We start from the raw sequence: 25,649 nt of genomic DNA on the forward strand, positions 1-25,649 counted from the left end.
TAGTTTTTGGTGTAAAGATCTTTCACCTCTTTGGTTAAGTTTACTCCTAAGTATTTTTTTCTTTTCCTGCAATTGTAAATGGGACTGTATTCTTAATTTCTTTTTCTGCTGCTTCGTTATTAGTGTATAGAAATGCAACTGATTTTTGTATGTTGATTTTGTATCCTGCAACTTGACCGTATTCATTTATTATTTCTAAAAGTTTTTTGGTTATTCTTAGGGTTTTCTATATACAAAATCATATCATCTGCAAATAGTGACCGTTTCACTTCTTCCTTTCCAATTTGGATCACTTTTATTTTTTTTTCTCACCTGAGTGCCCTGGCTAGGACTTACAATACTATGTTAAATAAGAGTGGTGAAGGTGAGCATCCTTGTCTGGTTCCTGTTCTTAGAGGGATAGCTTTCAGTTTTTCTCCATTGAGAATGATATTATCTGTGTGTTTGTCATATAAGGCCTTTATTATGTTGAGGTTCTTTTCTTCTAACCCCATTTTTATTCAGAGTTTTTATCCTAAATGGATGCTGTATCTTGTCAAATGCTTTCTCTGCACCTATTGAGATGATCATGTGTTTTTTATCCTTCATTTTGTTAATGTGGTGTATCATGTTGATTGATTTATGGGTGTTGAACTATCCCTGCAACCCTGGTATAAATCCCATTTGATCATGGCGTAGGATCTTTTTAATGTATTGTTGTATTTGATTTGCTAGTATTTCATTGAGGAGTTTTGCATCAATGTTCATCAGTGATATTAGCTTGTAATTTTCTATCTTTGTGTTGTCTTTGGTTCATTTTGGTATCAGGGTATGTCGGCTTTGTAGAATGAGTTAGCGAGCTTCCCCCCCCCCCCTTCAATTTTTTTGGAAGAGTTTGACAAGGATAGGTATTAAGTCTTCTTTGAATGCTTGATAGAATCCACCAGGGAAGCCGTCTGGTCCCACACTTTTATTTTTTTGTTACTGTTTCAAACTCCCTATTGGTGATTGGTCTACTCACATTCTCTATTTCTTCTTGATTCAGTTTTGGCAGGTTGTATGATCTAAGAATTTATCCATTTCTTCCAGATTATCCAATTTGTTGGCATATAGCTTTTTGTAGTATTCTCTTACAATCTTTTGTATTTCTGAGGTGTCCATTGTAACTTCTCCTCTATCATTTCTTTTTTCCTTTTTCTTTTTTTAAGATCGGCCCTGAGCTAACATTTGTTGCCAATCTTCTTTTTCTTTTTTCTTTCTCTTCTTCTCCCCAAAGCCTCCCAGTACATAGTTGTATACTCTAGTTGGAAGTCCTTCTAGTTCTGCTATGTGGAATGCAGCCTCAGCATGGCTTGATGAGTGGTGCTAGGTCCATGCCCAGAATACAAACCAGCAAAAACCTGGGCTGCCAAGGCAGAGCACACAAACTTAACCACTTGGCCACAGGGCCAGACCCTCCTTTTTCATTTCTGATTTTATTTATTTGAACCTTCTCTCCTTTTTTCTTGGTGAGTCTAGATAAAGGCTTGTCAATTTTGTTTATCGTTTCAAAGAACCAGCTCTCAGTTTCATTGATTTTTTCTACATTTTTTATTCTCTATTTCATTTATTTCTACTCTGATTTTTATTATTTCCTCCCTTCTACTGATTTTGGGATTTGTTTGTTCTTCTTTTTCCAGTGCCTTTAGGTGCACTGTTAGACTGTTTGAGATTTTTCTTGTTTGTTGAGGAAGGCCTGAATTGCTATAAACTACCCTCTTAGAACTGCTTTTGCTGTATCCCATAAATTTTGGCAGGTCATATTTTCATTTTCATTTTTCTCCAGGTATTTTTTGACTTCTCCTTTGCTTTATTCATTGACTAAATTGCTGTTCAGTAGCATTTTCTTTAATCCCCACATATTTGTGGCTTTTCTGATTTTCTTCCTGTAGTTGATTTCTAGTTTCATACAGTTGTGGTCAGAAAAGACGCTTGATATTATTTCAGCCTTCTTAAATATATTGAGACCTGTTTTGTGATCAATCCTGGAGAATGTTCCGTGTGCATTTGAAAAGAATGTGTATTCTGTGGTTTTGGAATTGAATGTCCTGTATATATCTACTAAGTCCATCTTATCTATGTTGTCATTTGCAGTCAATGTTTCTTTTGATCTTCTATTTCGATGATCTATCCATTGGTGTAAGTGGAGTGTTAAAGCCCCTACTATTATTGTGTTACTATTTCTCCTTTTATGTCTGTTAATAATTGCTTTATATATTTACATGTTCCTCTTTTGGGTTCATAAATATTTACAAGTGTTATATCCTTTTGTTGGATTGTTCCTTTTATCATTATGTAGTGCCCTTCTTTGTCTCTTGTTACAGTTTTTGGTCTTAAAGGCTATTATGTCTGATACAAGTATTGCTACCCAAGCTTTCTTTTCATTGCCATTTGCATGGAGCATCCTTTTCCATCCCTTCACTTTCAGTTTGTGAGTGTCTTTAGGTCTGAAGTATGTCTCTTGTATGCATCATATATATGGGTCTTGTTTTTTTATCCAATCAGCCATCCAATGCCTTTTGATTGGAGCATTTAGCCCATTGACATTTAAAGTAATTATTTAAAGTACAATAAGTATGTACTTCTTGCCATTTTCTTACTTTATTTCTGAGTGTTTTAGTATTTCTTCTCTGTTCCTTTCTTTTTCTCTTGCTCTTCCCTTGTGGTTTGATGGCTTTCTTTAGTATCATGTTTGGGTTTCCTTCTCTTAATTTTTTTGTGTATTTATTATAGGAAACCTGTTAGATTAATTTTAAATGAGAATTTTTTGGAAAGTTTTCTTACAAATTTTCTGGACTATCTGGGCTTAGTTAATATCTATGAATTGGTGTTAGTATAATTCTCTAAGGTTATTCTTTTTTTAATTTTCCTTCTCTGTCATTTACCTCCCTTGCCACCTTTTTTCTGAGGAATTCATCTTACGTGTATTCCTTCATCAATTTAGCCTGCCATAAATCATTGCACAAAATAAAAAATGACCATGACAGATAGCAGCCCCATTGGAGTTGGAAGATATCAACTAGAAAAGTGCACAAGGGGGATTCTGGGATGCAAGTCATGTCGTGTTCCTTGATCAGGGTGCTGGTTTCACAGGTGTATTCAGTTTATGAAAATTAATTGAGCTCATGATATGTGCACCTTCCTGAAGGCATATTACACTTTGATTTAAAAGATGTGACCCTGACTTTAAAAGGCCAGGTGCTATTAAACCAGGATGAGTGGTCATGATGGAGACAGAGAATGGAGGGAGGATAGAAGGTATGGTCAGGTCAGGTAGACAAGATCCTAAGTGCAGAGAGGTTTGCAAAGGAAGGAGCAAGCAGAAGAATTCTTAAGTTCAACTCTAAAACTGGAAACCTGGGGTCAGAAAGACAAAGGGGTCGGAGTTAGGGACACTGGGCAGCAGGGTGAGCATAAAGGATCAGTGCCCGGGTAAAGACAAGGTCACTCCACGTAGGAAGTGAGTGGGACAACACAGGAAGGCTGTGAAGCTGCAGTGCTCCACTTCCTTGCCCACCTGTGGCTGTAGTCACTTCCTTCACCAAAATACTGCCACAGATGAACTTCTACCTTGAGAGCATAATTGCTTTGGGAAAGGTGTGATGGGAAAGGTACCTGAGTAACCTTCTTAATACACATATGCTGCATCTTCCATTAATTATTTGAGCAAATGTTCTTTTCCCCAACAGAAATGTGTCAGGTTACCAAAATGGACACCTAAAGGTAGGAGCAGGGAACAGAAAGTCTGGGACATGATGCAGAAGCAGCAGGCTTGGGAAGACAAAGTCCACTGGATCCATGATTTTGCTGAAGGTTACTCCTTTGAGCTAATGTTCTCGTGAGCAATGTTGCCATGGGTGGAGATCCTTTACTACACCACTCCCACTGAATGCAAGATAATATTGTACATTAAACCAATTTCGTCATTGAGAACTCAGCTCAAGTAGATTAATGGTAACATTTGAATAAGACAATGGTTGCTCCACCTCCTTAATAGATAATATGGCCACTCTCCCTCTATTGTTTTTGTTTTATCTTCAGGAAAGTGACTTCATGGAAACTGGTGTTTCTATGGTGATGGAGATAGCAGTGCATCTCCACTGTACTGACGGGACATCTGTAAACGCAGTGCCAGTTTGCCATAGGTGAGTGGGGTGATGGATTGTTCTTTCTCTTAAATGAGACAAAAGTGCTTTTATAGGCATGGAAAAGGACCTAATGAAAATGCAATGTTTTTCTTTAAATAAAAGGTGCCCCTTTTACTCTTATTCCATGAGGGATAAGCTTCAAAACCATGGTCATCCCTAGTAATCCCAACAGCTTTATCCCACCAGGTGGAAAGACATGAAGCCTGTTTCTGCCAGTGGCTACTGAGGAAAGTTCTCATTACCTACTAATCCTGGAGGCTCTGAATACAATTACATCTCTAGTCTCAGAGTTTCTATGACCGTATAAATGAAAGAGACAGCTTCATTTGTAGCGAGTATTCCAGAAGTACAAGTTTAAACTCCCTTTTGAATTTTCAGGCCCTCTACACTCCAGACACACTCAAATTCAGCACTGCCCTGCTTGTGCATGATGTGGCAACCCAAGGTAGGATCCCACCAGTGAAGCCTGCTGGAAACACCATCACCTCCTCCACTGTGGACCTGGCTTTGCCAGTGACCATGCCTAAAACTGCATTAGCTTCTTATGCAGCTTCTCAATCTGTCACCTACTACTGAACTTGACTGGTAGCAGGTGAAAAAACAAAAAAGAAAACGCATAGCTACCCACCCCCCCCCCCACACACACACAACTACCATAACAGCAGACCTTCAGTTGCTAGTGTGCTAGTGTTTCAGAAAGTGATTTTGCACTGAAATTATTGACAATTCTAGACCAGTGTAGCCCAGTAGTGTCTGAAAAACAATACAGTCTGAAATCCCATTGAGTTTCTCATCTCTGATCTCAAAGCCAGTTGTAGTTATTAAAGTTTCATTTTGCTGAAAAGATAAATGATAATAGACAGCTTTGCAGTGCCACCTCTCATGCAGAAAAACAGCTGCTTTCAACTTTGCATCTCCATGGAAGGACCCCTGTGCTAGAATGTATGCATCTGTGACTACATGAACATGTGCCCATTTTTAAAAGCTACACCGTCTCTTGTCAAAGTGAGGGGTATTTAAACATTCAGCTTTCTACATCAATGAGAACAGCACCTATCTATTTAGAGGATTGCAATGTCCTCAAAACCTATCTCAAAATTTTTCCAAAAATTCTCATTTTTAATAAGATTATTGAGCCCTCTAGCTAATCCAAAACATCACAAAGTAAGCTGCTTCAGTCAACAGTGAAGAAAAAACCTGGTGGAAACAAAAGAGAATCCTGCCTCTTAAATATCTGGTAAATACATAGCTCTCAAAAGGCCTTCTAGAGCTTTGGTTCTGAGAGAAGAGGAGAGGAGTAGCTTTTCTTTAATTATTTCCAATTTGGTCAACCATGACCTATTACTTTCGCCAGTTGTTTTTTAATTGCAAAGATTCTTATAAAGCATCTCCAAAGATTCTTACACCCAAGAAGGAAGCTCTTGTTTTAACTAAGTCTTTTTAGATCAAAATGCAGGATGGCAGGGGAATCTGTAGAGCAGAGGAGGAATAAGCAGGAAGCTCAAAGGATGGCCAGAATGGAAGGACTTGGTCAAAAGCCCAAGTGAAGCTGATTAGTACACGCAAAGGATTTTGCTATATTTGGATGAATCAGAATTGAAGACACATGACCCTCCAAAAGGATCAAGTGCAAAGTGCATTTGTTTCCTACTTCCCTACCCCTTTGCAGCTTTAGAAGTTGGAAAGCTTAGATGATCTTCACCCGTAACTTGGCCTTGACTAGTACAAGGTAGCCGTGTTTCCCAGTTGACTCACAACCTGCCATCCAGCATCTCAACTAACACAATATTACATGCATCTCCCAATTTCTATATACACTCTTGTTCTATCCAGAATGTATCTCCTTAATTCTCTAGCAGTGCCTTTACCAAGTAAGATCTCCCGGCAAGTCTCCTGTAGCTTTGAGGTAACAATTTGGAAGGTAAGGCAATTGGATATCGTCCCTTTAAAATATCATTCAATTAGGTCTTTTGTAATACATACAACATAATGAGATAGTCTTACCGATTCTAAAGAAATTGCTAGTGCATTTCATCAAAGGCATGATAATGGAAACATCAATTCACTCCTCACCACAAACACCTCCCTTTGATGCTGCAGTTACCTTAATACTAGTACTTTTCATCTACTCTAGAAGAAACCAGCTGCCTCAATGCATGCACATCAGATAAGGCTCCAGTCTGAAATAAAACATTTGTATATCAGTCTCAATGACCTGTGCATCTTCAGTGGCTGCTGCATAGCATCACTCTCCTTGACTCTAAACCAATAAACTACTCCAAAATAAAGAAAAACTCTTTTGCAACCTGGCTGACTGGGAGTAGGTTTTTATGCCATCTCTGCAAATGTTGCCAGGGGCATCATCTCACTTCTCACACCATTTATTTAAAAGATTGGCAGGGCACCAGTTAGAAACTTTATGGGCCTGACGAACATTCAGCCACTTTAAGCAAAAGATGTCAACAAGAAAGAGTACCTAAGAAATAATATATCCAGAAATGTGCTGTGTGATTAGGAAAATCCATCAACACCCACTGCCACATTTCCAAATATTTTTACTAAGTGACAAAGCAGCCACCAAGTCTGAAAGTATTCTGAATGCATTATATCCACAAGGTATGTCACGAGCAATGCCCTAGATGTGCTCAGTGCTGTGGAGATGGAGAAAAAAGATACTCCTTCTGGATAGACACAAGGCATTTTGCATTTGGTTTGTCAACTTCTTGGCATGACATGTCTGTTGCTTCTAATCTAGCTTGTCCCTGTGTAAATAAAAACATGGTTTAGGATTTCTGAGCTTCATCTAAATAAATTACCATCCAGCCATTTAAGAACACCCAAATAATTTATTTTTCTTTTTTCAATATAGCTTCAAGATTCCTGGCTATACTAAGCACCTAAACTCACAGACTATATGACATTTGGCTAAGTCGTTCATACACTATCCACGTGATGTCATGAAAGAAATCTATTTGCAATGGCTTTTGCTCTGCAAATGTCATGTGGGCATCCTTAGGGGATTGCATTAAGCTCCTGGCACCCACCAGGAAGCTCCATTAATGAGAGATATAAAGGTTATGTTGAAATTATTGCTTAAAGGTGCTGACATCCCTCTCTCTCACACATACTCACGCATACAATCACATATTCAAACATATACTGAGGAGCAACTGTTTCAGGATTTAAGAGAGAAGAAGCAACTTCAACTAAGGTTATTCTGTAGATATCTTTATGCAGGACAGTGCTCAAAATTATCTATTTCCTTTCACCGATTGGTTCCATAACACTATTACACAATAGTTTGGCATCAAGCACTATACTAAGGTTCTGGAGATGGGAGGAAATACAAAGAAGATTATTAACTCTTTGCTGGAGGGGCACTTAACTCTGTTAGAGGGTTTAGGGAAGACATCCTGAGAAAGTGATATTAAATCTAGATCTGGCAGTGATGACATTTACTTTAGGGAAGAAGATTCTAGGCCCAGGAAATGGAGCAAGGGAGACAGCTGGGCTGAGAGACTAGAGGAAGACCATTCAAGGGGAAGTAATATCAGTGAGTCAAGAGAGAGAAGGAGAGACCAAACCAAGTAGGTGCTAAGAGATCCTACTGAGGACTTTGGTCTTTTTGCTGTGAGCAAGGAGAAAATACTGGAGGAGTTTAAGCAAAGGCATGAAATCACAAGATCTACATTTGCAAAATACATTGTTCAGGTTATAGTGTGATCACGCTGGAAGAGGCTCTGGCAATAGTTCAAACGACAGATGTAACCTATGTTTGAGTGGTGGTTGTAAAAAGAAGTGCATGGAATCAAGAGCTATTTAAAGATAAGACAGGATCGGTTAGAGACACTGGGTTAGGAACATGGAAGTATTAAGGATACCTTCTAGGTCTCTGACTTTTGAAACTCCATGGATACAGTTGGGGAACACTGGAAGAAAATCAGCTATGTTAGGGAGAGATCAGAAGTTCATTTTCAGAATATGTTGAATCAAGAGGCTTCTGAGACCTACAAGAGACAAGGTCAAGTACACAGCTGGAAATATGGATCTGGGCTCAAAGAGGAGGACTTACTGGGCTACTACATCTTGAGTGTACTTTTAGAAAGTAACAAAATGGACAAGTTGGAGGCTTCTCTTCCTTTGCTAAGCTCAGAACAGAAGTATCTCTAAATTTCACCAAATTAAGGCAGCACCGTGTGACGGTGTATACCCTAGACCTAGAATCTGACAACATGCATTCAAGCCGTGGCTCCTCCGGCTATGAGCTGGGTGTGTTTGAACAAGCAACTTCACTATTCCTTGTTTACTACAGTCACTATAAGATTATTATGAATATCCATTTCCTATTTACTTCACGGGGTTGTTTCAAAGTTCAAATGAATAAAATTATGGAGAAAATTGTCTTAAACATGTGAAATGATAAATAACATTGCCAATAAATGAAATATGCCTGCCTGCATATTTTGATACTAAAGAGTAGAAAGGAAAGTTAGTTGCTGCAGACAAAGTCAACTTGGTTAGAACATCATTGAATCCCCTCCAAAATTTGGATTGAGTAAACAAGTGCTTTTCATTGGTGGCGCCAGGTGGTACCTGGATGACACGTTGTGAATGGAAACAGTGTTTGATCACCTTTTGATCCAGACTGTAGGCGAGCACCCAGTCCTCTTGCTTCGGATGAAAGAGCAGACTCTGGATATAGAAGGTGAGGCGGTATTTCTGATAAGTTGCCCCTTCATCTGAGCTGATCAATATGCTGCTCTCCATTTCAGGATCACTAAGAAGCATTATCTAAAGAAAGAAGAGAGGAGAAAATATAGATAGAGTCAGTAGGAGAGAATAAACACAAGAAATTAAAGCATAAATATAAAGTCATCTGTACTTATACATCACAGCACAGAAAAGGGCATGTGGGCCTCTATATGAAATATTGGGATTTTTTTCCTGATTTAGTTCTTCATTGATGAATTGAGCTGAAATACTGTGTATGATTAGGTCAGCATACCAACGAGGCTTCATTTTTTGACGCCCATCTTTTAAGTACTGGGAGCATATTCTTATGGTCCCCTGTCCCTGGGACCATCACACCTCTCTCTCCCCTTCTCCTCCCTCAATTCTCCACGTCACTCGTCATCACACTATTGCTCTTATTTCTCTTTAGTCATGAAAAACGATCCCCCTAAGATCCCACTGTTTGTTTTGTTCTGAATTGTTTTAGTGATTTAAGTGATTTACGTAGTTTCAGGATCCCTTCATTCTAGATATTTTGCAGAGCACATATCCCCAAAGGCCCTTGGGGCAAATACTGCCACTCAAGAAAGTTTGTCATCCTCAAGCCAAAGGGACAGAATAACGTAGTGAAAAGGCTTTAGCATCAGAGACAGCAGGTTCAAATTTCAACTCTTCTCTGTTCATATTGTGTCACCTTGGAAAGTTACTCAACCTCTAGCGGCCTCAGTTTCCACAACAATAATTGAGTATGATGATACCCAAACTGGCTCTGAACACTTGGCATCACATATACTCTTGACAAGTGATAGTTATGACTACTATTTTCCTTTTAGTACTTACATAAAAGTTCCCTCCAATCAGTGCAATTTGGCTTCTACTTATAGTACCTCAATGGCATTGTGTCACTACAAGTGTGATTGACTTTCCAGTATTTAAATCCAATAGACACTTAGACACTCAGACCATCCCCTTAGTTAAACTCCTACTGGTCTTTGACACCACTGACTATTCCATCCTTCTTGACGCATTCTCTTCCAGGGGATTCCATAACACCATACTTACCTGGCCATCCTTTTCATCTCTTGCGAATATTCAACTTTCTCTGATAGCCTTATACTATGACCATTCCTCAACCCTCAGTTTTGACCCTCTTCTCTTTTCACTCAACATGATGCTTCTTAGTAACTTCTTCCACTCTCATTTTTATTTTTTCAATTACTATCTTTCTGGGGACAACTCATAAATTAAATCTTAAACCTCCTCCTCTCAGTTTCAGACTTGAAAACAGCTTCCCGGTAGTCTTCTATTTGGATGTCCCATAAACATCTCAAACTCAACACAGCCCATAGTGTACATCATCCCAGGTTTCCTCCCTCAGTGTTTTCTGCCTGGATCACAGAGGGTTTCCACCAACTAGTCATGTGAAGCCAAAATCCTGAGATTCATCCTTCACTCTGCTTTTCCACTCAGCTCTGAAAATTATTTAGTCTCTGAGGCCTGCATATTTTATGCAAAATTTAGTTCTAAAATCAGATGCCTTCCTTCCTGCCCATTGTGACCGACTTAGTCCAAAACATGATAATCTCTGTACTGGATAGCTGTAAGACCCCTCTAGCCAAGCTCTTTTGCCTTGTCCCCTCCAATCCACTTTACACACTGTGGCTGGAACTATTGTCCTACAATACAAATCTTATTCTGACATTTCCCTGCTTAAATCATTCAGTGGCTTATCATTGATCTTCCTCTACTCTAAAATCCTTAAAATAGCCTGGCAAAATGGGTCCCTGGCTTACACCTCTTGCTTCAACAGCAGCATAGCACTTTCAACCTTTATCACCCAGCTCAATCCAATTTCTCTGAGTTCCTAATGTTTGCTGAGTGACTAAACAAACAAATGAGTTTATTTCCTCTTACAGTTTTTCCTGTCTTTGTCTAGACTGCCACCAGTCATCAGTGCTAATTCTACACATGGTCTCAACCATGAGGCCTAAAGGACAAAATAAGCCAAAACACATTCCCATACCTTATAAAATAAAACTGCTAAATAGCAGGATTTTTAAAATGCTACCTGTAGCAAATATTAGTATTATAAGGTAAACTTTAAAACAAATTCAATCCCTTTGACTGCTAAGATTCATGGTCCTTTTCCTCTTTTATGTCTTTACAGCTTCCCAGACAAGCTTACTTTCTTTTTCTCAAATATTTGCTTTGGCCTCATTGAAATAAGTTATTACTAGCTATCAGCAAATTTTTAAGAAATGGATGCAGTATAACTTTTTTTTCATTCATGTGTGAATAATGTAGTGGAAAAGCTCTTAGATGGGTTATTCAGAGACAGAATAACTTTCTCCTTCCTTGACACTGCAAAGGGGTAGGGACAACTGGTGGAAGCACCCCGATGCCCTTGAGAAAAGCTCCGAGGATGCACCCGTGCTCCTGGCAGGGATGGAGAGGACAAACATACTGATAGGAATGGGGCTTTCATAACCGCCCTCGCTTGCTTCCCATCATGTGCCGATGGGCTCCGTAACAGGCACTGAAATCATTTTTCCCCTGGTGCAGAGAAATTAAACTGCCTATTTTATGCAGGTATAAAGAAGCTTCATGCCTATGATTTTAATTAGAAGATAAGACCAACATCATAAATGGACTCTATTTTATATACCATGAGTTACAATGTACTGAATAAGGGTTACCTTCCAATATCTTCTGCAACGTAGTGTCTGCCTCCAGCCCTGCTTCTTTCTGCACACACACACCCACACCTGCAGACACAGATACAGTAATCTGCACACAAAAGCCACCTATATGTGTGCACATATATACTCACATATGCGCTGGTGTGGCAGAGGTGCACACGCACACATGCAGAAGTGAATTTATATGTCAGGTGTATTGACACTGTGTGGTGGTTTTAAGGAGCGTCTTTTGGCAGGAGAACATTTTTATTGCAACCTTTCTCTGACATTCTCATCAGAACTCCCTTCCTATACTTTGATATCACTGACAGTGTCCATATTCAGTCCCAGTTTCTAAGAAGAATAAGAGGAAGGGAAGAAAAGGAAAGCAAGCTACATGCTCTGGATTTTGAATCTGGGCTGGGCACTTTCCTGGATATTTATCGGAACCACACATAAATTATGCGAAGTATCATTACTTGTATTTTACAGATAAGAAAACTGAGGCTTAGAGGAGGAAAGCAACTTGCTTATTACCTCCCCTGGTCGATTCAAACACCACCACCTCCCTCCACGCACTCACACCTTGCTGGACCTTGAAACCTTAGCACCTTATTATGTCTACCAAGGGACAAGCAGAAGTCAGAGAAGCAGGTCTTCATCCTTTTTTAAGCCATCTCTAAGAAATCCACCAAAAAAAGCGACTTCAAGAATGCCCCTTTCCTCCTCTGACTCATGTCCACTTGTCACCAAAAGCACAGGAAGAATTAAATGATTAGGAATCCAAACATGATATAAGCCAAAAACACAGGAGGAGACCATAAACACAGTCATGCACAGTATAACGACATTTCGGTCAACAATGGACCACATTCATGACGGTGGTCCCATAAGATTAGTACCATATAGCCTAGGTGTGTAGCAGGCTATACCATCTAGGTTTGTGTAAGTACACTCTGTGATGTTCACACAACAATGAAATCACCTAAGGACACATTTCTCAGGACGTACCCCTGTCGTTAAATGACAGGTGACTATAAAGACAAAAAATGCCTCATCAAAAGTTAAGGCTCAAGGAAAAATATGTATATTGTATATAAATATACTACAAATATAAAGAAAATGATCCCATGTCCACTCAAATTTTTACTGTTAATCAGGGATTTCAAACTCACATGCCAAAGGGAAAAGGGACCTTTTCATAGGTAAAGTAACGAGTGAAGCAGATAAAGCCAGACAAGAAATGGTGAGTACTGTGACCAAATGGAACGTGCACACCTTTCCTTAAATCGGATATTTTTAAAAAATTATACACAAATTAAATATTTCTGTGGAGTAAATTTATGAAATAGGCACATGACTCTCTACAGAAAGAAACTTACAACTCCTGCCTCTCACTTTTTTTTTTACTTTTTTTTCTTTTGAGGAAGATTAGCCCTGAGCTAACATTGGCTGCCAATCCTCCTCTTTTTTTCTGAGGAAGACTGGCCTTGAGCTAACATCCGTGCCCATCTTCCTCTACTTTATATGTGGGATGCCTACCACAGCATGGCTTGCCAAGCGGTGCCATGTCTGTACCCAGGATCTGAACCAGCGAACCCCAGGCCACCGAAGCGGAACATGCAAACTTAACCACAGCACCACCAGGCCGGCCCCATGCCTCTCACTTTTTAATTACAGGTATATAGGTATAAAACCTGTGGCAATGCCTGTTTAGTGTCTGTGAGTTCTGCACTCACAAGATTTTGACCACATGAACAGGGAAGAGTTCCCATTGGAGATTTTTGTTTTGTTTTATTTTGCTTTTGCTTCATTTTGCTTTGATTCTTTACCCAGCTTGTCCTGGCATAGGATCTGCAGCAGCTATATGCACCTACTGGAAAGGGAGAGGGTTATTTCAAATATGGTGCAGCAGAGGTGTTAACGATATAAGTTCTGGGGGCAGGTGGCTTGAGTTCAAATCTTCAGTCCACTATTTTCTGTGTAAATGTAAGGATATTACTCAGTTTTTCCAAGTCTGTTATCTCTTCTATATATAAAAAAGGAGATAATAATTGTATCTAACTGACAATTCTGTTGAGAGGATCACATGAGATTATGATTAAAAGAGCTGAGCACAGCCCATAACTGCTGAACAACATTCACTGTTATCTTTAAATCACCCAGGCTAAGAGCACAACTGGAGTCGGAAGCAATGTCAGGCAGGTTGGAGACAAACAGAAGAGATTCAGGGATTCCGTGCCTCCTTCTTGGCTCCCATCATTCCTGAGGTTTGTGGATAAAAATGAAAGGGGTGGGTGAAAGGAGGGTCACCGTTCAACGAGTATGGTTTCAGTCATGGAAGATGACAAAGTTCTAGACATCTGCTGTACAACACTGTGCTGATAGTAAACAATACTGTACTATACAATTGGAAGTTTAAGAGGCTAGATCTCAAGTTCTGTGGGGCTTTTTTAACCACAATTTAAAAGAAAAACTTGACAGTGTGGAGGAGGATAAAAACCTACATTTTATCTTTATTTTACATGCATTTTACATTTATGGTAATATTTTAAGAAAAATACACTCTATTAACAAATATCAATATCATCAAAATGAATACTAATCAGTAGGTAATTGTCGGTTTGCTAAAGAAAATTGCTGCTTTGAATGACCACTCTCATCCTTCAATGGGAGGCTCCAGCCCATGAAGGAACTACACACGTCACTGCCTTAGGGGTGAGACCCTCATGCAACCCATCTCTATGGATTTGGCCATTCATTGTACTTGGATTGTCTGTATCTCAGAGTAGAGATGGACAAGTTTTAGAGTTTGCCAACATATGGATGGTGCAATATCTTTTTTTAATTTACTTTTTTACTTGTAATGTTTTCTGCAAGAAATTCCAGGGAAAGTTGAATAATGGTGGCCCTAATTTTAATGGTGTGTTGCAAATTGCAAAAGACACCCATGAAAGTCAGGAATTAGGCAGAGGCTGTGCTTAGTTAACTTGCAGTTTCAAAATCCTGTAAGATTATTTGTGTCTAATCCAGTCAAAGTTAGTATTGGAGAGGTCAAAATCTTCCCCAGAAATCCTTCCAGAACAGACCCTTTCCTACTGCTGGGAGAGTCCTACAATACCACCGATGAATACACTGCTTTATTCAACTGCCATCCTCTCTGTCTCTCGCATGTGCAATCTATAAAATAGGGTAAAAGCTAAAGGTTTCTCAGTCTCTCACTCTGCCAGAGAGCTCAGAAATGCAAAGGAAACAAATTCTAATTCAATGCTTTGAAAGAGTCTCAGAATAGGAGCAAGCAGACTTCCTCTGAATAGAAAAGGAGAAACGCTGTAATTTACTACATAATTGAGTCCTAATGGGAGACCCTTAGCACAGTTAGTGTTCAATAAGAGATAACAATAATATCAATACAAAGCTCACAAAAAACATAAGAGAGAGATTCTTTAGGCTGACCACTAAACCTTTTGACATAATTGATATGTTGTTGAATATTGACTTATACACAAATAGAGCCTCTGATAGATAAGGTATTTAATCACAATATAACAATATACCAGCATTTACCCCCTATCTATCTATCTATCTATCTATCTCCTCTATAGCAGTACTTCTCAACTGGGGAAGCATGGGGTGCCCCCAGAGGACAGTTAGCAATGTATGGAGACATTTTAATTTTCACAACTGGGGGCAGGGGAGGGAGCTACTGGCATCTAGCAGGCAGACACCAGGGATGCCGCTAAACACTTTACAATGCACAGGATAATTCCCACAACAAAGAATTTTCTAACATAAGATACCAAGGTTTCTGGGGCCAGCCCAGTGGCACAGTGGTTAAGTGTGCACATTCTGCTTCAGCGGCCTGGGGTGTGCCTGTTCGGATCCCAGGTGTGGACATGGCACTGCATGGCAAGCCATGATGTGGTAGGCGTCCCACATATAAAGTAGAGGAAGATGGGCACAGATGTTAGCTCAAGGCCAGTCTTCCTCAGAAAAAAGAGGAGGATTGGCAGATGTTAGCTCAGGGCTAATCTTCCTTGGGGGGTAAAAAAGATACCAAGGTTTCTGCTTTGAGAAACCTTGTCATAATATATATACATATACATATGTATGTCACATTATGGGAAAATATGTAAACTACCTACACATTTTACAGATAGAAAAAAAGTTAAAAATGGAATTATATATGATCCAGCATTTTCACTTCCAGATATATACCCAAAATAACTGAAAACAGTGTCTCGAAGAGATATTTTCACACCCACGTTCATAATAGCATTATTCACAATAGCCAAATGATGGGAGAAACCCAAGTGTTCATTAATGGAAGAATGGATGAACAAACTGTGGTATAAGCACACAATGGAATATTATTCAGTCTTAAAAAAGAAGGCAATTCTGACACATGTTACAACATGGATGAAACATAAGGACATTATAAGTGATATAAGCCAGTTAAAACAAGACAAATACTACATGATTTCCACTTATATGTGGTACCTGGAGTAGTCAAATTCATATAGACAGACAGTAGAATGATGGTTGCCAGGCGCCGGGGAAAACAGAGAATAGTGAGTTATTGCTTAATGGGTATAGACTTTTAGTTCTGCAAGATGAATACAGTTCTGGAAACTAGTTGCACTACACTGTGAATGCACTTAACACTACTGAACGGTACACTCAAAAATGGTTAAGAGGGTAAATTTTATGTTATATGTATTTTATCACAATTTTTTTTAAAACACTAAATAACAATATATAATTAGACAGGAGACCAGATGAAACAATGTACTGAGGCAATATTAAAACTAATCAAACAAACACATCAACACTATGCATTCAACCATCATTTACTCAGTCTTTATGCCCTATGATAGGCTCTATTTTTAGGCTCTATGATAAGGACTGGAAAAAGAGCAATAATCATAGCAATTGAAAATCCCTGCCCTCAGAGAGCTTACATCCCAGTGAGAGAAGAGATGATAAACAAACAAGTAGGTAAACCATGGAGCTCATCAGATGGCGATAAGGCCTTTAGAGTAAAGTAAAGCAAGAAAGAAGACAGGAAGGGCTGAAGTAGAGGGTCTGTAGTTTCAATCGCAGAGTCAGAAAGGCCTCCTTGAGAAGGTGATGTTTGAAAAAGGGTTTGGAGTCAGTGAGCTAGAACAGAGTGGAGGAGGTAGAGTGTTGGAACTGGGGTCAGTAGGTGACATAAGCACCCTGACTTTATCCCAAGTGATGTGGGGAGCACTGGTGGGCTCTTAGCACGGCACTGATAGGCTAACGGCTTGTATTTTGACCCTTTCACTCCGGCTGCCACTCTGGGTGGACAGAGCATTGTAGGAGGTGGGAAGAGCAGGGAACGAATCAGACAGACCAGCTGGAGGCCACAGTGATGATACAGATGGGAGAGGCTGATGGCCTGAGCCAAGAAGGAGTGCCCAGGCCCAGAGACCTGGTCCATTTCTGGGTGTATTTCAAAGAAAGAGTCAAAGGGGCCATTTACAGATCAGATGTTGGGTGTAAGAAAAAGCGAGGGGACCCATTACAAAGTCTGATACCAGTACGCTCATCTCAGCATTGCTTATCATCAGCAAAAATTGGAAATAACTCAAACTGTCTGATAGGTTTTGGGCCTTAACAACTAGGAAAATGGAAACAACTAGGAAAGTCTGTGGGAGGAGCAGGTTGTGGGCTTTGAAAAGAAGGAATTTGGTTTTGAAAAGGATAGGTTTAAGATGCTTAATAAAATAATAAAAATAATAAAAAATAATAAAAAAATCCAAATGGGGATTTTGAGTAGACAATGGATGTACAAGGCTTATTTTCAGGAGAGTGGATTGGCCTTCAGATAAGAATTTATGAGATATCAGAGTTTGAATAGCATTTAAAAGATGTGAATCTGGAGATCACCAAGACAACAAATAGAGATAGAAAAGAGTCCAGAGAATTGAGCTCTGATGCACTATTTAAGGGTCAAAGAGATAAGGAGGGATCAGAAAACGTACATGAGAGGGAGGAGCCTGTTCAACTGTGTCAAATTCAGCTGACAGTTAAGTAAGATGAGTACCGAGAACTGACCGCTGGATTTAGTAGACAGTAGGCAGACAGTGTTGATGCAGGTATAAATTGGCATGGCTGTTCTGGAAAGCAATGTGGCAATAAGGAACAAGACTCATAAATATTCATATGTTTAACCTTACAATTTCTTTTCTAGGAATCTGTCCAAGGAAGCCATCAGGGACCCAATAAAAGGTTTCTGCACCTGTATGTTCATCTCAGTGTTATTTATAGCAATAAAAAACTGGAAACAACCCAAATATCTGATAGAATGATTAAATAAAGTAGGGAAAGTCCATCAATGGAATATTATGCAGCTATTAAGTATGAATTCAAATAGTTTTATGACATGAAAAATAATCATATGTTTAAACAGTGCATAAAAAGCAAGCTGAAAACACCTGAGGAATAATTTCAGTTTTGTTAAAAATTGTTTCTATTTCATGCTTATATTTATGCATAGAGAAACAACCTGAAGGAAAAATTCACTACACATTAACAATAGTTATAACTGTGTGGCAAGATCATAAGTAATTTTCATCTTTTCCTTATACGTTTCTATTTTGTCCCAAGTATTCTGCAACGAGCAGATATTTGATTTATAATATAAATATTATATTTATAATTATTAGGTATCATACTGATATAATAAATAGATACTATATTTATAATAATAAAATGTTTTCTCTCACTGTCTACACACTCACACATACTCACACACACTTGCCCAACATTACCCCTTTCAAGAATCTTAACAAGATCATGCTACCCGTGGCCTGCCCTTGGAAAAACCAAGAAGTTGGTAAAATATCTGTCCACATTGTGAGCTCTGCTCTGAGCGCAGGACAGGTGTGGGTGAAGGTAGGGCAGCTTTGAGACCTCAATGGAGACAGCAACAAGAGCACCTCCCAGCTCAGGGAGCGGTATTCCTGACCTCCCTTCCGGAGTAGGAATGTCTGGTGCCCCAACTCCATGCTCTAAGCTATCCTGCCCACCTCACACTGCAGGATGGATCTCCTCAGTCCACCTCTGATTATGGCATGTCCTCTCCAGAAGAAACTCCAGCACCCTCTATATGTCACATAAACCAAGCCTGCCGACTCAACACTTCACGATTGGGTTCCTACGTTGTTCTCAGGCTTGCGTCTACAACACAACCACATGTTCCAGCCAAGCATTCCCTAAAAGTTGTTTTCAAATCACTATGCCTACTCTAACGTTCCCATTTTTGCTGATGCTACTGCCCTCCCTAGAAAGCCAAGCATCCTCCCTGCCCACGCCTTCCTTCAAGGCCCAGGAAGCCTCCTGAACGCTCCAGCAGAATGATCTCTGCCTTCCGTGAACTCCATCGGCAAATTTATCACAAATTTGACATGATTTGATAGGATATGATTCTGAACTATGATGTTATGTTTAAAATATTTGAAAGTTCATAAATATACTTGTATACTTTTAAATATTAGTTACATTAGATTTCACTTGCATTCATCTACTTTGGCACCTAGATGTTAAGGTCCTTAAAGGCAGAGAGCCTCAGTGATGTCAAGTCCTCTGGTCTCCACTGCTGGCCTGAATGAAGCACAGGTTCAATAAACCCCTGATGCACGGCTGAGGGCAGGTCACTCGAGGGTTTCTAAGTTTGCCTGACCAAATGTTCAGTGCATTATATGGGTGGCTTACCAGTGCCCTGGCCAGAGGAGCTAGATGCATGTCAATAAGAGCAGGCAGCAGAACCTTCACCTGAGGCACTGCATTGCCAGCCCTACCCCCAGTAACCGTCACTCAGGGCAGTAGTCCCTCTGCCACCTCCAGTTCTCTTCCGTGAAAGTCTAATATAGACAAATTTAACCAACTGATAGCCATATTATTTTTCAGCAAGATGTTTATTTCTGATATTTTACAAAAAATAAGTCTAACCCTGAGAGAGAAGGAAAAAGCAGTTTCATAATTACAAAAAACAAAAACCTGAAATCTACAAGATTGGGTTGAAGGTTATTTCTGTTATTTTTGTTGAATTATTATCATCATCAATATTTTATTTTTTGTTTGCTGAGGAAGATCTGCCCTGAGCTAACATCTGTGCCAATCTTCCCCTATTTTGTATGTGGGTCACCGCCACTGCATGGCCACCGATGAGTGGTGCAGGTCCGTGCCCCGGAACCAAACCTGGGCCACTGAAGCAGAGTGCACCAAACTTAACCACTAGGCCATGACACTGGCCTCGAATTACTTTTTAATGTCTTGTTGTGGTTTGATTTGGGGACCTTGGTTAGTTTGTTTTGTCTTCTTCCACATTGGGAGCACTAAAGAAAGAGGCGAACCCAAATGTACTCACGAGAGCAGCTGGAAGGTGCTGGGACATGGGTTAGACAGGGTGAAGGCATGGGATTTGGCACAACATTGTCAAAGGCATAGATAATAACCAGGTGTATTGGGAAAGGTTTTGAGAAATATCAAATCAGTTCAATCAAGATCATCCAAGGTGTTTGCTGTGTCAAGCATCCAAGATGCTACTGTGCACTTCTGGGACCACAGCAGAATCCCAGAGTTCAGAGTCACTGCTTCAAATACTAAAATCAGAAAAGCAATGACTATATGAAGAAATAAAGCAAAAATGCTCACCAGCAAGCACACTATCTACCACAAAACAAACCTAATTTATAAGCAACTTGCTGAAGCTGTGTAGGACGAAGATCCTGAAAAGATGCTAGTGCACAAGGGATCATAAATGGAAATTAATTGCACAGTACCCATTATGACTAATTTAAGAATTGCAGATTGTCGCTGATAATAGTATTTATTTAGAGTGCTATCTTTAGTATTTAATTTAGTGAACATTAAAAAAAAGGGACAGGACTGTCCTAAGTTCACCTGCTAATCCTATTCTTCCCAATGGATCTTAAATTCTTCAAATGAGAAGCCTTCAACCCAGGCAATTTTCAGAGACCTAAACCTAGATATTTAGGAAGGATTATTTTAGGTAGGAGAGGCAAGACAAGCTTCAAGTTATCACGAGGGAAACAATCATGGGAGTAAATATGCTTGGAAATACACTACATCCTAGCCTAGTTGGAAGAGACTATGCAGCTGAGAGCTTCATTAGCATTGGTAACAAGGTGACTACATTCTGGGAGTACAACCTTGCTCAATTAGAATGATGATCATGTGAACATGAGTTAGAACTCAACTCCTCACCCCCAGTCACTGCCCACACTTCTGAGGGGCAGAGATGGGCTTGAATACAGCTAAATGCTAGATGTGATGCACACAGAGCAAGCTTTCTAAGGCAATAGCCTTTTGGGCCAATGGACCACACAAGAGCCAGGCTGTGGCTAACTAACCAATGGTACCTTACAGCCCTTCACCAATGCAGGAAGCATCCCGAGGAAAGGAAAAGGAGGCACTGATCCCATTCTCCCAGAAGGGAGACAGTAAGCTCCTAGAAAGATTGAAAATGAAAAGCAACCAGACCATGCAAGGGGTTGGGCAGACCCTTGAGGCACTTGGTCTGTGCTTTCTACTCCCAGCTTAAGACACCTGCTCTGCATACCTTCACCTTCAGGTGAAGTTAAGCAATATCAAAGCCTTTGAGTTACATTGCATTTTATAGTTTGCTGAGTCCTTCCACAGCTATTCTCTCCTCACTCCTCTCTCTGCTCCCTGAGGAAGGCAGGGAAGGTATTATTATCCACTGTTATTAGTTTCCTGTGGCTGGAAACAAATTATCACAAGCTAAATGGTTTAACAACGTAATTTTATTATCTTACCATCCTGGATGTCAGATGCCCAAAATGAGTCTCACTGGGCTGAGATCAAGGTGTCAGCTGGCTTGCATTCCTTTCTGAAGGCTCTAGCTGCAGATCTGTTTACTTGTCTTTTCCAGCTTCCGTAGGCTGTCCCCCTTCCTTGGCTTGTGGCCCATTTCCTTCTTCAAAGCCAGCAATGGCCAATCCAGTCTCTCTCAGATCACTCTGACTCTTCTTCCCTCCTCTCCATTTTTAAGGACCCTGTGATTACAATGGCCCACCTGGAGAACCCAGAGTACTCTCCCTATTTTAATGTCAGCTGATGAACAAGCTTAATTCTATCGAGAATTGTAATTCCCCCTTGCCACATAACCTAACATTTGCACAGATCCTGGGGATTAGGATATCTTTGGGAGGCCGTCATTCCGCCTCCCACACCCCACCCTGTAGGTAAGGAAATGCCAAAGCCAGGGCTGAGCGACTTGCTGGAGGTTACAGCTGGTTACCAAATGTTAGAACTGGGGCTCAAACTCAGAACTTCCCCTCCTGCGTTGAGAGCTTTATCCTTCTTCTTGTGCTTTGTGTTGATGACAAGGTGAAGGAGAGAGAGGGCACAGCAAGGGAATGACAAAGAGCGAGCACAAACCAAGGCAGAAAGGAATCAAACAGAAAGCAGGAGGGAGACCAGGAGGCTTTGACCCCTTAAGTCTTTGCCAGAGGTGTTCTCTTGTCCTGCCCTACGCGCCGTCCTTCCCTTTCTGTTTTCATCCCTTCAGCTGCAAATTTGACCCCATTCTCCCCAAACGAAAAAGCCTGTGGCAGTGTGTGTGTGTATATTTTCCTGCCAGGTTTTTTTAGAGTGTTTGGTTGTTTGGTGTTGCTTCATCTCTTTCCCAACGTGAAGCAGAAGGGGAGGGGACAAAGAGGTAGCAATTTTGCCAGGCAGGTACTCTGTGTAATGATCTGTCATCCCGAGCCAGGTGGTCCCCAGACAGGCAGGGAAGAGAAAGCCACAATAGCAGTAATAAACAGAGAAGAGGATCTTCCAGGTAACAACATAATGAGGAGCCCCAGCTGCCTCAGTCGGGGAGGGTGGGAAGAGGCAGGAGAGGAAAGACTGCAGGGGTGAGAGATGGAAATGCCCAAAGGTTGCAGTTTTACATTTTGCCCCAGTGACTGCTCTGAGTGTGTGTGTATGTGTGTGAGTGTGTGTGTTTTCCTTCCTCATTGCTCAAAGGATGAAAACACCACCACACATACCCTCACACACATTTTGTTGTTAAGGATAGAGCAGCACATTTGTCAAAAGGTACAACTGCCACATCTGATTCCAAAGTTCGGCAAAGGATCCACCCCTATGGTGATTTAGATTAATCGCTTCTCATTAAGATCCAATAAACAAACAGTATTTCGTGAGCTCCTCTCAGCCATGGCCCTCTGTTGTCGCCTATAATTGCTGAGAGGGAAAGCGGAGGCACGCCAGAGTGTTGTCAAATATAATTTATAGGTTTTTAAGATCTAATCATTTTCTATAATATTAGATTAAACAACAATCTACATTAAAGAGGAAATTACATTTCATCTTGCTTTCTTCACTTTCACCCCCTTTTCTAGCTGGGGTTTCCAAAAAGCTCTAATCCCACAGCATAGGGCCAGAAAACATCCTTGACAATGTACTTGGGAAGGATCACCCACTGGACTTCCCTGCACCCAGCAGTCTGTCCAGAGAAGTGGGACAAGAGATGAATGGGATATTCTCTTAGTTGAGCCAACTCCGTGCAGGAACCCCACCAAGTCCCACTCCCCTTACTTCAACCAGAGGTGTGTCATCTTACCCCCTGACCACACTCGCCACAGCTCCAGAGCACTGATTTTGGTGTTTGTGGTGGTAAAGACAGCCCTAGAGTAAATCAAACTCTTACAGAATCTCATCACCTTTAGATCTGGAATCAAACAGACCTTGCTTTTCATTTGGTCATGCAGTCATGCAGTCAACGCTTCACTTACATTCACTTATTGAGGCCCTAAGTACATGCCAGGTTCTAGGATGGGCACAGGAGAAAAAAGGATGAGCAAGATAAGATTCAAATACCACCTCCATTTATTAGCTCCTTGACTTCAAATCTTCAGTTTTTCTCAACTGTAAAATCAAAAAAGCAATATTCCCCCCCCCCATCATGGTGGGTTTAGAGGAGAAGATAAGAAAGAGAAATAACGTTTGGAAACCTCCTGACACATACTAGCATTCACCAAATGTCAGAGCCTTTCTTTCTCTTCTGCTCACCATGGCATTTGAGACAGTTATCCTCAATTAAGATGGGGGCAAAAGTAGAAATCAACTCGTGGAAGGAGAGGGCTCACTCAGGTTGCACAGCGAAGATGTATGAAGTAAAAACACAAATGCAAAGGTTGACAACTACTGTTGTAGAAGGATGTGTCCGATCCCCAAAGCACAAGGAAGGAGCAATGGGACAGTCATCCATTACTGTGCTGTGCTTGGGACATATGATGTCAGAGTACAGAGAACCAGTTCTTTAGCCTGGAGGTCATGGCCCTTCACTCACTAGTTCCAACAGAACATTCCAACCTCATGTCCCCAGAGTACCTATACTATTGAAAAGAATTACACAATTCACTATTCCCCAAACATCCTACTTCCCCACCTCCAAGCCACTGCTGAGGCCATTCGTCTTCCTGGAATGCTCTTCATAACTCTCTACATATCTAAACCATATCTGTCCTTTAAGGCTATACCCAAAGTCCTCTAAGAAAGCTCCGTGGGTTCCTCCCTCTTCACTCTGTAGTGCTTTGTAGAGCTTACAACTACCTGCTTAAATTATAGTAAAACTGCAAGCTCTTTCATGGCAGGAAGATTTTCCCTCATCTTTTTATCTCCCACTCAGTCCAATTTGGCGTCTTTCAGAGGGAGCTCAAAAATCTCCTGCTCTGCTCCATGCTGCCTGCATTCATGAACCCAGCCTGAAGGAGCAGCCCCTGTCATCGCTGCAGGTCTCCTGGATGAGGGAAGGAAGTCATGACAGACCTCCCCTGGGACAATTACACAGCTCACCTCCGTGGGAGAACTCCAGTGGAAGGACGCAGGCAAGTAATATTTTGTACAAATAATATACCCAAATTCCACTCCTGGGTATATACCCAAACAAATCAAAAACAGATAAACAAATACATGTACATTCATGTTCAAGAAAGCACTATTCACTAAATATGTGGAAAGAGTCCAACCATTCATCAAGAGATGAATGGAAAAACAAATTTTGGTACATACTCATGGAACATGACTCAGACATAAAAAGGAATAAAGTACCGACACACGCGACAACATGGATGAACTTCAAAAACATTTTGCTACATGAAAGAAGTCAGTCAGTAAAGTTCACATATAAGGCGACTTCATTTAGATGAAACATCCAGAATAGGGAAATCCATAGAGACAGAATGCAAACTGGTGGCTGCCAGGGACTGGGGTAGGGAGGAATGGGAAGTGACTGCTTAATGGGTACAGGGTTTCTTTTTGGGGTGATGAAATGTTTTGGAACTAGCACAGGTGGTGGTTGTACAATATTGTAAATGTATTAAATGTCACTGAATTGTTCACTTTAAAATGATTAATTTTATATTATGTGAATTTCACCTCACTAAAAATTAAATTAAAAAGTTGTGGCCAGCGCCAGTTGGCTCCAGCCTCTCCCTTGCTTGCCAAGAACGACTAGGGTGACAACATTAAGCTAAAGATACTAGTAAGCACAAAACTAAATCTCAGCTAGTTTGTAAAGTGTCTAGTTGTTTCATGAGCCCCTCTGCTTAACGGAAAATAATAATACTACAGTTGGTCTAAACAGGTCCTACAGATCACCACCACCAGGATAGCTGGACAGCTACACTAACCTCACAGCCAAATACTGGCTAATGAGTCTTGTCACAGGTCTGCTTTCTTCCCAAGATGACCAACTAGTTCAGGTTACAGCCCATAAAGAATCCACATGTCACGTTGCTGTAAGGGAAAGTTCCAGGTGGACGACCTTTCCCAGGAACAAATCCTATTCTAATTGCCTCAAGCCTCCTCCTCCTATTTCTTAAAAATTAACATTACCAACAGGTTTAATTAATAAGCAGAGGCCCCCTCATGCTTAAATGCCGTGCTCGAATGCTCTCATTTTAAAGGATGGTGTCCAGGTGCTTGCTTTATACAGCTTTATGAAGCATGCGTTATAAAAGTACCTCACCCATATGGCTTTTTAATACCATGG

At 40.5% G+C, this 25,649-nt stretch overlaps 1 protein-coding gene across 3 annotated transcripts in view; it reads right to left on the minus strand.

The window, feature by feature from the left end:
- The window catches only part of SORCS3 (sortilin related VPS10 domain containing receptor 3), a 568,071-nt gene that overhangs the window by 245,249 nt on the left and 297,173 nt on the right, over nt 1-25,649 (minus strand). For all 3 annotated transcript variants that reach the window (XR_011493944.1, XM_070483671.1, XM_014844779.3), the window contains exon 4: nt 8,799-8,957. Coding sequence is in view for 2 of the 3 variants with exons in the window: in XM_070483671.1 (XP_070339772.1) it covers nt 8,799-8,957 (159 nt within the window). In the remaining variant the exon portion in view is untranslated. The remainder of the gene's footprint in view (nt 1-8,798; nt 8,958-25,649) is intronic.

Source organism: Equus asinus, chromosome 2 (assembly GCF_041296235.1).
Source record: "Equus asinus isolate D_3611 breed Donkey chromosome 2, EquAss-T2T_v2, whole genome shotgun sequence".
Taxonomy (NCBI): Eukaryota; Metazoa; Chordata; class Mammalia; order Perissodactyla; family Equidae; genus Equus; species Equus asinus.